Here is a 14,005-nt window from a genome sequence, read left to right as displayed (position 1 = left end):
CGCTTAATTTATCTGTCCTGGCATAGCACCGTTCGGTGGAAACACCTGAGCGGAGCGAGGAGAGGTAAATAAAGCGTTTCTATTCGTTCATGAAAATCTCATTCCTAGCAACACATTCTCGTACATCTCTGGTTAAAACGCAGCCTTTAGAGCTGGTTTCCACTTGACGGATGTCGGGTCAGGATTTTAATCGGATGTTCTAGTGGTACAACATTTTATATGATGTAATGACCGACATCCGACATGTAAAGGATCCGACATCGGACTAGTGGGAACGGGCTCTCAGCTTGGGCATAGCAGCTTCGCAGGCCGACTGACCCCTTTTGAGCAGCCCGAGTAGATACAATGACAGCAGCCGCCGTGAGGCAGGTTCTGGGCCAGCCACGTCGGTCAGAGCCTGTCATTGACCACATGGCAACCCAAGGTATGATGGTACTGACCCTCTTGAGCAGCGCCAGCAGATAGAGCGGCAGCAGGCGCAGTGAGGCGGGCGCGTGGAGCGCGGCGCTGACGGCGCCAGCGGGCAGGTTCTGGGCCAGCCACGTCGGTCAGAGCCTGTCATTGACCACATGGCAACCCTTGCTGTGATGGTACTGACCCTCTTGAGCAGCGCCAGCAGATAGAGCGGCAGCAGGCGCAGTGAGGCGGGCGCGTGGAGCGCGGCGCTGACGGCGCCAGCGGCAGGTTCTGGCCAGCCACGTCGGTCAGAGCCTGTCATTGACCACATGGCAACCCTTGGTATGATGGTACTGACCCTCTTGAGCAGCGCCAGCAGATAGAGCGGCAGCAGGCGCAGTGAGGCGGGCGCGTGGAGCGCGGCGCTGACGGCGCCAGCGGGCAGGTTCTGGGCCAGCCACGTCGGTCAGAGCCTGTCATTGACCACATGGCAACCTTGGTGTGATGGTACTGACCCTCTTGAGCAGCGCCAGCAGATAGAGCGCAGCAGGCGCAGTGAGGCGGCGCGTGGAGCGCGGCGCTGACGGCGCCAGCGTTCAGGGCCAGCCACGTCGGTCAGAGCCTGTCATTGACCACATGGCAACCCTTGGTTGTGATGGTACTGACCCTCTGAGCAGCCAGCAATAGAGCGGCAGCAGGCGCAGTGAGGCGGGCGTGTGAGCGCGGCGCTGACGGCGCCAGCGGGCAGGTCTGGGCCAGCCACGTCGGTCAGAGCCTGTCATTGACCACATGGCAACCCTTGGTGTGATGGTACTGACCTCTTGAGCAGCGCCAGCAGATAGAGCGGCAGCAGGCGCAGTGAGGCGGGCGCGTGGAGCGCGGCGCTGACGGCGCCAGCGGGCAGGTTCTGGGCCAGCCACGTCGGTCAGAGCCTGTCATTGACCACATGGCAACCCTAGGTGTGATGGTACTGACCCTCTTGAGCAGCGCCAGCAGATAGAGCGGCAGCAGGCGCAGTGAGGCGGGCGCGTGGAGCGCGGCGCTGACGGCGCCAGCGGGCAGGTTCTGGGCCAGCCACGTCGGTCAGAGCCTGTCATTGACCACATGGCAACCCTAGGTGTGATGGTACTGACCCTCTTGAGCAGCGCCAGCAGATAGAGCGGCAGCAGGCGCAGTGAGGCGGGCGCGTGGAGCGCGGCGCTGACGGCGCCAGCGGGCAGGTTCTGGGCCAGCCACGTCGGTCAGAGCCTGTCATTGACCACATGGCAACCCTAGGTGTGATGGTACTGACCCTCTTGAGCAGCGCCAGCAGATAGAGCGGCAGCAGGCGCAGTGAGGCGGGCGCGTGGAGCGCGGCGCTGACGGCGCCAGCGGGCAGGTTCTGGGCCAGCCACGTCGGTCAGAGCCTGTCATTGACCACATGGCAACCCTAGGTGTGATGGTACTGACCCTCTTGAGCAGCGCCAGCAGATAGAGCGGCAGCAGGCGCAGTGAGGCGGGCGCGTGGAGCGCGGCGCTGACGGCGCCAGCGGGCAGGTTCTGGGCCAGCCACGTCGGTCAGAGCCTGTCATTGACCACATGGCAACCCTAGGTGTGATGGTACTGACCCTCTTGAGCAGCGCCAGCAGATAGAGCGGCAGCAGGCGCAGTGAGGCGGGCGCGTGGAGCGCGGCGCTGACGGCGCCAGCGGGCAGGTTCTGGGCCAGCCACGTCGGTCAGAGCCTGTCATTGACCACATGGCAACCCTAGGTGTGATGGTACTGACCCTCTTGAGCAGCGCCAGCAGATAGAGCGGCAGCAGGCGCAGTGAGGCGGGCGCGTGGAGCGCGGCGCTGACGGCGCCAGCGGGCAGGTTCTGGGCCAGCCACGTCGGTCAGAGCCTGTCATTGACCACATGGCAACCCTAGGTGTGATGGTACTGACCCTCTTGAGCAGCGCCAGCAGATAGAGCGGCAGCAGGCGCAGTGAGGCGGGCGCGTGGAGCGCGGCGCTGACGGCGCCAGCGGGCAGGTTCTGGGCCAGCCACGTCGGTCAGAGCCTGTCATTGACCACATGGCAACCCTAGGTGTGATGGTACTGACCCTCTTGAGCAGCGCCAGCAGATAGAGCGGCAGCAGGCGCAGTGAGGCGGGGCGCGTGGAGCGCGGCGCTGACGGCGCCAGCGGGCAGGTTCTGGGCCAGCCACGTCGGTCAGAGCCTGTCATTGACCACATGGCAACCCTAGGTGTGATGGTACTGACCCTCTTGAGCAGCGCCAGCAGATAGAGCGGCAGCAGGCGCAGTGAGGCGGGCGCGTGGAGCGCGGCGCTGACGGCGCCAGCGGGCAGGTTCTGGGCCAGCCACGTCGGTCAGAGCCTGTCATTGACCACATGGCAACCCTAGGTGTGATGGTACTGACCCTCTTGAGCAGCGCCAGCAGATAGAGCGGCAGCAGGCGCAGTGAGGCGGGCGCGTGGAGCGCGGCGCTGACGGCGCCAGCGGGCAGGTTCTGGGCCAGCCACGTCGGTCAGAGCCTGTCATTGACCACATGGCAACCCTAGGTGTGATGGTACTGACCCTCTTGAGCAGCGCCAGCAGATAGAGCGGCAGCAGGCGCAGTGAGGCGGGCGCGTGGAGCGCGGCGCTGACGGCGCCAGCGGGCAGGTTCTGGGCCAGCCACGTCGGTCAGAGCCTGTCATTGACCACATGGCAACCCTAGGTGTGATGGTACTGACCCTCTTGAGCAGCGCCAGCAGATAGAGCGGCAGCAGGCGCAGTGAGGCGGGCGCGTGGAGCGCGGCGCTGACGGCGCCAGCGGGCAGGTTCTGGGCCAGCCACGTCGGTCAGAGCCTGTCATTGACCACATGGCAACCCTAGGTGTGATGGTACTGACCCTCTTGAGCAGCGCCAGCAGATAGAGCGGCAGCAGGCGCAGTGAGGCGGGCGCGTGGAGCGCGGCGCTGACGGCGCCAGCGGGCAGGTTCTGGGCCAGCCACGTCGGTCAGAGCCTGTCATTGACCACATGGCAACCCTAGGTGTGATGGTACTGACCCTCTTGAGCAGCGCCAGCAGATAGAGCGGCAGCAGGCGCAGTGAGGCGGGCGCGTGGAGCGCGGCGCTGACGGCGCCAGCGGGCAGGTTCTGGGCCAGCCACGTCGGTCAGAGCCTGTCATTGACCACATGGCAACCCTAGGTGTGATGGTACTGACCCTCTTGAGCAGCGCCAGCAGATAGAGCGGCAGCAGGCGCAGTGAGGCGGGCGCGTGGAGCGCGGCGCTGACGGCGCCAGCGGGCAGGTTCTGGGCCAGCCACGTCGGTCAGAGCCTGTCATTGACCACATGGCAACCCTAGGTGTGATGGTACTGACCCTCTTGAGCAGCGCCAGCAGATAGAGCGGCAGCAGGCGCAGTGAGGCGGGCGCGTGGAGCGCGGCGCTGACGGCGCCAGCGGGCAGGTTCTGGGCCAGCCACGTCGGTCAGAGCCTGTCATTGACCACATGGCAACCCTAGGTGTGATGGTACTGACCCTCTTGAGCAGCGCCAGCAGATAGAGCGGCAGCAGGCGCAGTGAGGCGGGCGCGTGGAGCGCGGCGCTGACGGCGCCAGCGGGCAGGTTCTGGGCCAGCCACGTCGGTCAGAGCCTGTCATTGACCACATGGCAACCCTAGGTGTGATGGTACTGACCCTCTTGAGCAGCGCCAGCAGATAGAGCGGCAGCAGGCGCAGTGAGGCGGGCGCGTGGAGCGCGGCGCTGACGGCGCCAGCGGGCAGGTTCTGGCCAGCCACGTCGGTCAGAGCCTGTCATTGACCACATGGCAACCCTAGGTGTGATGGTACTGACCCTCTTGAGCAGCGCCAGCAGATAGAGCGGCAGCAGGCGCAGTGAGGCGGGCGCGTGGAGCGCGGCGCTGACGGCGCCAGCGGGCAGGTTCTGGGCCAGGCGGTGTGCGCTGAGCGCGTCCACCGCGACATTGATTAGCGCCTCGCGCGCCTCCGACATTGAAGCCGACGCGCACCGGTCCACGGCTGGAAACCATACGATATTGTATCAAATTCTGCAGATGGTTATCAAAAAGGTAGAGATCTTGAAAACTGACAAGAAACGCAAGCTGCAGTATTTTGGCCACATAATGCGTGATGATAAATACGACCTAATTCAACTCATCATGCAAGAGAAAATCGAAGGGGAAGCGACCGCCTGGTAAAAGGCGTACTTCGTGGCTTAAAAATCTCCAGACATAGTTCAACCTTAGCACCAGATCCCTGTTCCGAGCTGCTGTATCGAAGATAAGGATAGAACTAATGATAGCCGACCTCCGGTAGGAGATGGCACCTAAAGAAGATCAGATTCTGCCGTCGCATTTTGGCTTAGGGTTGTATAACACACTTTTCTGTATAGAAAAGTGCACTTTCTTCAAAATCTATACTTCCAAACTATGCATGCCGCCCGGTAAGAAAGAAAAATTTCTCAAATAGTGCGCGTTCCTAATTCGGGAGGTCTATAACCAACAGTAAACGAAACATAGGTGTCGCTAGTGCTGCTGCTTACGTAGCGTAGTGGAAAAAAGCAACCTGAGATATGTGTGCATAGGAGAAATTCGTGTCTAGACTCCTGTCCAGCGGTGGTGTAGGGGTTATAGCACGCAGCACGGATTGCTGTTCGATTCCCAGCGCTGGTCTCTTTTTCTGGTTTTTCTGTGCATCCATGTCTCAGTTTGTGTTTTGCGAGAAAACTATAACTCATAGATACTGATTTTATTTATTCCTGTGAACATCAGCAAATTTTTTTGTGAAAGGGGAATAAGGACGCGTAGAGGCGGCAATAGAGCAGGGGTGGTGACAACACCGGTTCTTGTGAAAAGGTAGGAGACAGGAGGCAGGAGGCTGGAGGCAGGAGGCAGGAGGCAGGAGGCAGGAGGCAGGAGGCTGGAGGCAGGAGGCTGGAGGCTGGAGGCAGGAGGCAGAGGTGACTCACCCATCTTGCTGAGCAGCCCCACGATGCAGAGCTGGTCTGCGGAGTGCAGCACGTCCGTCAGGGTGCTGGCCGTCGGCAGCGCCAGCGTGTGCACGCGGATGCGGCGCTCGCCTGTGGACACACTGCCTTTGTAACACGTAACACGTAACACGGCTCACAGAGCACAGAAACATAACTGTATAGTTCAACTCCAAAGTCTTAGAGCCCCCGCAGATCGCAAACTTTCTATCGGCCGATAGTTTAGTTGGGCTCTTGATCAGTATAAAGACAGCCTGCGATAGAAAGTCTGCAGTCGGGGGATCTTAGGTAATGAAGCTGCCCCTAGCTGAAAAACTAAGTTGCAGTTAAGTTTAAGTTAAATTAATTGAAGATCATGGATCATGGAGGTACATTAGCATTTTTTTTTCACTGGACAGAAAAGTAGCCAATCTTTAATCTCCTAAGGGACGGGGCTAGTCAGTATTAAAACACAATTTCTGACAACTCTACTCGTCTATGGTCGCTCCATGCCGCTGGCGGTCTGTGCCCGGCACTAGATACTCGACTATGGTCGCTGTAGCCTCAGCTGCCTGTGCCCGGCACTAGATACCTTTGCTGCTGGTGTAGAGCAGCGCGGCCTGGAAGCAGACCTGCTGCAGGTCGGCCAAAGACTCGTCTATGGCCAGCTGCATGCCGAAGCCGGCGTCCGGCGACACGTTCGGTAGCGACAGGAGATCCGTCGACCGCACGAAGAAGTTGCCATGGAACGTGTGGATCGATATGCCTCTGGGGAAAACAAAAAATATGGAGTCAGTAACTGGTGGTGACGGTAACGCTGCAAGCGAACAGTCGTATCATTTTATATTGGAACTGGTCTGGTAGTTTTTGGTCTTTGGTCGTCAAGCAAAAGGCAGTGCGCTTGAAGGGGTGCGGACAACTCCCAAAGCCCACTCGAGAGCTGCTTCGGCATCCTTAAGTATGCAATCCGAGGATTTACGGCTTCTGAGGCGTCCTCAGGCATGCCGAGGTATTCTAAGGTATACCTTAGGCTGCTGAAGTAACCCGAAGACTGCCCACGCATTCATTACGTTGTTGAAGCTAGCCTAAGACTGCCGAAGCAGCCCGAGGGCTACCATTCCGAACAGTGCTGTTCCGATAGGTGGTGCCAACACCAACAGAGGAGACAGAGAAATCTTATATATCCTAGCATTGGGCAAGGATCACGTCCCGTAACAAAACAGTACAGTTACCTGGTGCAGCGGACCCGCATGACGGCCTCGAAGCCGATCTTCCTGGTGAGATACCGCGTGAGCGTGCGCTCCAAGGCGGCGGCCTGCCACGCGCGCGCGCCGCGGAACAGAGGGAAGTGGTACACCGTGCCGCCGCTGAACTTGCTCATGCCGCCTGACAAACATACAGTATGAGCAGAGAACAAACACCTACAGCCTTATTCATAAAAAGTTACAGCCTCCTTGAAGGCCCGATGCTAAAAAACATGATTCATAAAAGTCTGTTAGCGCTAATCAGTCGATCAAGGCTCTGCTATAGTTAGAGGACCGTAGACCCTCCTTTATCTCCCTGCTAAGTCACAAAATGGCCGCCACAAGTTTGAACAGCTGACTTTGACATGAGCCAAAAACCGTACCGGAGATATTTTTAGTGAAGGGAGGGTTACGCAAAGATTAAAAAAAATCCAGGAAAATTTATTTTCATGAATTTGTATTTAAAAATCCTCTAAATTAGGTACTTATTACTGCTACTTTACTAACAATAAATATAAAAAAAAATAGCATGATTAACATAATTGGTCATGCTTCATTTTTTTTTGGATGGTTATTATAATGTATTTGATAAATATAGACTATTTTAAGAAACTAATTTCGGTATTTTTTTTTAATTAATCCTATCTACTATAAAAATATATATCAATTTATTGCTGGCGTGACGTCATCAAATCCTCAATGGATAGTGTAGTCTTTGACTGCACAAAAAAAAAAAGTTTCGTCAACGTCAAGGTATTAACGTCACCGCGGACTGCTAACCTCAAAAAAACTTGAAATCGCTTACGGAACTTGTTTAAAATGGAAGGCTACAAGTGTTTCGTCCTTTATGTCCGAATAACAGCCGGGATAACCCGGATTTGTTATTCGTACCAATCCCAGAACGACTGCAAGAGGAATGGTGTCGTAAAGTGGAACAAAAATACATCAAAAACTATTTGCAGTTTTGTTGTGAAGATCATTTATATGTATGTACTTATTTAAAACAAACACATTACTTTTACACAATTGTTTGTATATAATATAGTCGCTTATATATAATAATAAAGTCTTGACCATTGAGTACTCGTATAAATTAGATCGTATTTATTAATTATTATAATATTGTTTTATTTTGCAGCGAGAAGATATCCAAAATTATTACAAATGTAAGCTGATGAATGAGCAACCAGTAATGGCACGAAATGCTCAGCTTCGACGCGTTCCATTAACTGTGGGTCAGAAGCGATCTGTTTTGTGTGATTTACTACGATGCGAGGACACACAAGAAACACCAAAGAAACAAAAGTTAAACCAAAATATAATACCTAGTACTTCAGGATCAACATTACCAATCAAAGTGAATGCTGCAGTGCAGTGTGAAAAGATTGTGTGTTTTGATAAGGAACAAATACACACTTTAAGAAGAAGATATTATGCCAAAGTCCAAGAAGCAGTACCTCACTGTGGGAGGAGAAGTTGTCAATGTACAAGAGGCATCTAGTCCTTCAATAAATAACTTTCCTTCAGAAACAGAAAGTGAAGAGACTGTTTCAACTAAATCTAATTTGAAAAATCTATTTTTAGCACTAATCTATAAAAACCCAAAAACTTATTTAGGTTTTCCTCAAAAATATGTTTGGTAATAAACACTATAGTAGAAAAAAGTGCAATAAAAACAAGTATTATGTCTTTGATAATTACATTATTCAAAATCAAACAGAATGACACATTGGATAGAATGTGTGATGTATTTGAAATAACTCGACCGAAGATGACAAATCTTTTCCAACAAGGTGTAGAAGTGTTGGCAAATTATTTCCAAAACTTTATATTCTTGCCATCAGCCTTACAAATAAAAAGAAATTTACCTCTGGTTTTCAAAATTGACTATTCCAATGTGCAAATGATAATAGACTGCTTTGAAATTCAGATAGAAAACCCACAAATCCTTTGAGGCAATCTCAAACCTGGTCTCAGTATAAAAGCTGTAACACTTTAAAATATTTAATTGGTTGTACTCCAAGTGGCTTTATCAGTTTTATATCCAAAGGTTATGGTGGGCGGATTTCTGATAAAGCCCTTGTGGAAAGAGTTGCCTGATCGAATGTCTTCCTGTTAATGCAGTGATATTAGCCGATAGAGGCTTCAAAGAAATTGAGTCTGCATTAGTAAATAAGAATATAAACTATTGCGTCCACCAAGCGTTTACGCAAATCAGAAACCTTCCAGAGAAGAAGTCCTTAGGAGTAAAACGATTGCAAGTTTGCGAATCCATGTTGAGCGTGTCATCAGGCGAATTAGAGAATTTAAAATCTTAAAGCCCCACTCTGTTGTCAATCACAAACATGTAGGCTTCTTGGATCAAATCATAATGATTGCTTGTGGGCTTATAAATTTGCAGGGTGATTTAATAAAAATAAACTGAATTTGTAAAGACATGAATTGTTTTATTTTAATAATAATAAAATATGTTTCTGTGATACAAAAAGTAGGACAAAAATTAAAAACATATTTAGTTTAAAACATTCTTCAGTTGTTAACATTTTGTGTAGTACTGCCAAGGACATAAATATACCATTTAAAACTGCACAAAATTAGAATCATCCTAATACTCATTAATACATACACATTGAAGAACTCATAAGTATGTATACTACACATACACTAATTTGTATACATCAACTGTTACATTAACATGTATATGATATTAAGCTAAAAAATAAATATTCACATATATGTAACTATTGTAGCTGCCAACCCTAACGCTCCGCGCAGTCATAGGTATAAATATAAATTTCAAGAGTACGGCTAAGTTACTTGTATTGTGATGTTAGTTACATTTGGCACTTAACATTATTTTTGGATATATAAAAGTTTCCAAAAAAGATTCTGCTTTGCTTATTAGGTCATTGATGTATGGTTCATCAAAGTCTACTGGATAAATATGAACTTTCTTAGTTGTCTCAAATAAGGGATCCGCAACACAAAATATACCTTTTTTAAGGCTGGTTGCTTTCATTTGCAGATTTATTTGTGCTTTATATTTAGCACATCTCATTGTTGTAACATATTATGATTGAAATGTTTTGGCTGTGATTGGGCATTTGATTTCAATTACATAATCTTTAGTTACTCCATCTGGTGAAGCACCCATCAAACTATTTATTAGAATAAAACCTGATGATTCCACTTTAATGTGAAGTTTTTTCTCTATTTCTTCAATAACTGGCTTTTCCAAGACTTTACCTCTTTTAATAGCCTTTGTTTCGGGTACTTTATATCCACCTAATATTTGTCGGACTAATGTGCCATCAGTCTTGCAGTGAGCAGCTTCATACAATTTTGAAGCAGTGAGCCGTCCCTGCCGAATATAATGCCAATATTTACTATTAACCTGATTTGCTGTTTCTTGGTTTATTTTTTCTATATCATCTTTACCTATTTGGTGATCTAATGTGTCTTTAAAATATTCAAAATCATGATTACTTTCCTTTTCAAAAAAATCTACCGACATGTCAGTTGACATGTCGGAATCTCTTTAGATTAAAAGTTTTTTTTTTTAATTGTTGTTGTAAATTACATATTAGTGAACCTTTTGCATCTCTTTGCACACATTGTTCATAAAAAGTTTGTAAAATTGTAGGATCTCTTGGAGCCATCTTAATTTTTTTAACATTTTTGTATACATCTTCTGCCAAAACATGTTTAGTTTGTTCAGATCCCAAAGTAGGCTTAATCCAGAAGCATTGTGTAGATGTGCAGGAAGGCTCACAACTCTGCTTTTCAAGCCAAAATAAAAGCAGTAAAGAATGCTTGCAGCCACCTTAAAAAGAAGAGGTTGGTATAAATAACTGATTGATTTGAGGTTAAATTGGTAACATCCTGCCTATTTTTTTATATTTGTAAGTTAAAGTAATAAAAAAAACATTATAAAAAAACTATAGTTACAAAAAGACTTTTTTTTAAATCAATCAAAGTTACGCAAGGAAAGATTTAATAGATCTTACCTGCAGAACTGCACAATCAGAACAGTTTGACTAAGATTTCGGCATCAGTTTCCCTTATTTTGGCCATTACAGTATATGACTTTTGTGTTCTATGCTCTGGTACAATTCTGGCTTTGACAATACAGATTCCCAAGCTTCTCTGCACTTCCACATATCCACAGCTGAGGACAAGTAACTATCCCGGATGACCTAAAAAGGGGAGAAAATAAATTCAACTGTACCTAGTACTATTTAATTTGGTATCAAATATAAAGTTGTTATTTTTAAGCCAGAAATTTACTTACATAAGAGCTTTAGCTCCTCTTATTTCAGCGATGTTGTGGTTGCTAGAATTCGTCATGAACTCCAGTATCATAACATTGTCCACTAGTGGCAAATTCCGGAATCGGCTTTTTCGAAAATTAGCCGTCCTTTTGGCCATTTTCTGTTCCGTTAGAGGATAATATGCTGGTTTTATTTACTCTTTGTGTTTAAATAACAAACAAACTACAATTACTACAAAACGAAACGATACGTCAACGTCACGATTGTGTTTGACTTAGACTAGACAGACGTCAGTGTTTTTTTTTTGAATAAGCATAGGAATCATTATCCATTGTTCATTTGATGACGTAGAGAAAGGTCATTTGAAGATCAAAAATTTCAACGAATATCTTAATAATGTATGTTTTTTTTTTAAATCTGATACATAGAAACTGTACCGAAAGCTTGTTTCTCGAAATGGTTTTGAGATTTCCATACATATTAAAAAAGTTAGCATGGCTAATTACGGCTTATTGCACTTAGGTACGACATAAACATGCGGATCGGAAATGGCGGGAAAACAAACGTCTCGCTTTTTAATTTTTTTTCTGCTAATTTGCTGTCACTGCTGTCAATTTTTTTTATATATCGATGAGGCCATTTTTTTGTATTTGATTTGTCAAGATGGCCAACATAACGCGTCTAATCCGTCTATCAGCAGCTCAACAACTAGCAGACTGCTAGCAAGCGTTTATGAATCATACTCCTTGACAACCGTCTAACAAGCTTAATCAGTCTGCTAAGTAACAGACCGATCAAACCTCAATTAAGGTTTTTTTATGAAGAAGGCTGCTAGGGTCTACGCTAGCTGACGCGGTTTGCACGGAGCGGGTGGATGATTACTGAAAAATAGTAAGAGCGACGCTAAATGCGCGCGTCACGTGAGGCATGTTCTCCCTTCCCAGTCACTATGGACTACCCGCAGTAGTTCCTTTAGTTCCTTTCTTTTTATACTAATAATTGTCATTTTTTGTACTACCAAAGGAACTACTGCGAATAATCAGTTTTCTTAACTGCACGCCTCTATCTCCTCTAGAGCACCTCATAGAAAATAAAAATGTGAACAAAAGCAAGGACGTTGCGTCTTTGGCCCTTAAAGCAACTAAACCCCAAATAAAACGAGTAGCCGTTTTAAGTTCTAATAGTGTGAGCTAATTTTGTTTAGTCGTTATTTAGGACAGCTATGCTATATTTCGTTTTTCCTGGCAATGATGATGTTGTCGAAAGGCGAAAAAATTGGGGGGAAAAAGCATTTGGGAAAAATGCGACTGGAAATTTGCCACTAGGAATACGGTTCCGAAAAATTGATCTAACCGGCCAGCCAACGCAAGTGTACTAAATGTCGCTGGAGTCGAGTGCAAGTGTACTGAATGTCGCTGGAGTCCAGTGCAAGTGTACTCAATGTCGCTGGAGTCGAGTGCAAGTGTACTGAATGTCGCTGGAGTCCAGTGCAAGTGTACTCAATGTCGCTGGAGTCGGTGCAGTGTACTGAATGTCGCTGGAGTCCAGTGCAAGTGTACTCAATGTCGCTGGAGTCGAGTGCAAGTGTACTCACTGAGCGTGGCCAGATCGCTGTACTGCGAGCTGAGCAGAAACAGGTCGACGGCCACTTGCGCGCCGCTGCAGTCCAGGGCGATGCGCTTGTAGAAGTCCGTGGCGGGGTTCAGGTGCGCCACGTCTTTAGACGACCTCGCGTTCGGGTCCTCTCTAAAAAAAACATTATTTTTATTACATCAACTTAATTAAACTATGATTTTACGGTTTTTAACAAGTTACGGCGCTGGTGCATAAGAACTCTTTCAAAATTGAAAATACAAAATGTATATAGATGCACAGAAAAACCAGAAAAATGAGACCAGCACTGGGAATCGACCCAGGTCCTCGGCATTCCGTGTCACGTGCTATACCGCTACACCACTGCTGGACAACGGTACAGACACGAATTTCCCCTATGCACCACATATCTCAGCTTATTTGTTTCTTATTTAGCCACTTAAGCAGTGACGCTAGCGACATCTATACCGTAGCCCTCATCGAGAAACTTTCGGCTTTTCGGCTTTTTTCAGTTTGTATTTTCAATTAGGTTTTACGGGATGACCGTAAAAGTAAAAATTTGGAATTAAAATAAAAAATACAAAAAGATTCCAAAAATAACAATCTTTAACTCTTTAAAGTTTTTTCATTATGAATTTCTAAATTAACAGCTACAAGCTGTCTAGAGATGGCGATACTATTTAACAAAAGAAGCAACCAGATGACAAATATACCGGCCAAGCGCGAGAACCGAGTACCTGCTTTAAGAGACCGCTGACCTAAGTATCTGATATTGATTTCAGCTTAATACTTCCACGCGTTCCTAAGAAAAAGTGGCTTTACAGACAGACGGCCAAAGTGCTTTCCTATGACTGTTAGGAAGAAAACGGATCCCTTTGTTTTCTTTCTTTTGAGGTACGGAACCCTACCTATGGATGTCTATGTGCCAGTAAGAAGAATGTTCAAGTTACCTGGGTTGTAGCGCTCCTGGGCCCACAGTGGGTAAGCACGTTTGGAAGACAGTGATCCGACCACCGGTGGGTGCCTGTAACGGTTAACACAGAGATGAAGTTCACATACAAATTCACATACAAATGTAAGTGTAAGATTTCTTATGTTGTGTAATGAACCTGGCTGACACACTGGACACCTCTGGATTCCTACAAGTACCTATCACCCAAGCAAAGGAAGAGCGGGACGTCCTAACACAGGCACTGTAAGCCTAAAGGGAGGTCCCGGAAACTGTCATTTATAAACCTACTTGTAAATAGAAATTTAAAAAAAAAAAATATTTATTGCATGGTCATGACACGAGTAATACAGATCTTAATAATGTTTGGTGTACAAGGAACTTTGCATGGGTGTTCTTCATACAATGAACTAGGGTTTTATTGCGCAACGAAGTACGACTAATAAATAGGATTAGCGATTTTGTATTGAAATAACTAATAACTGCTTGCACTTTATTATACTCGTAGAGCAAGAGCCCGCGACAATATTCTGAGGCCCTGGTTTCTCTGACCAGCGACCGGTGACCGACGCGTCTCCGCGACCGACGATATTAGAATGTGT

General features: G+C 47.7%; 1 protein-coding gene and 1 pseudogene across 1 annotated transcript in view; one reads left to right on the top strand and one right to left on the bottom strand.

Annotated features, from left to right (window-relative positions):
* The window catches only part of LOC141433083 (protein transport protein Sec24A-like), a gene marked incomplete in the record, with an annotated part of 37,998 nt that overhangs the window by 13,899 nt on the left and 10,094 nt on the right, over positions 1-14,005 (bottom strand). Inside the window, 6 exon segments of the mRNA XM_074094908.1 lie at positions 4,216-4,400; positions 5,350-5,460; positions 5,939-6,114; positions 6,579-6,732; positions 12,456-12,607; positions 13,405-13,478. Coding sequence (XP_073951009.1) covers positions 4,216-4,400; positions 5,350-5,460; positions 5,939-6,114; positions 6,579-6,732; positions 12,456-12,607; positions 13,405-13,478 — 852 coding nt within the window.
* On the top strand, positions 8,239-10,102 carry LOC141433747 (uncharacterized; annotated as a pseudogene).

Source organism: Choristoneura fumiferana, chromosome 12 (assembly GCF_025370935.1).
Source record: "Choristoneura fumiferana chromosome 12, NRCan_CFum_1, whole genome shotgun sequence".
Lineage (NCBI taxonomy): Eukaryota > Metazoa > Arthropoda > Insecta > Lepidoptera > Tortricidae > Choristoneura > Choristoneura fumiferana.
Note: the sequence above shows the minus strand (reverse complement) of the source record. Positions and strands in the feature narration are given on the sequence as shown.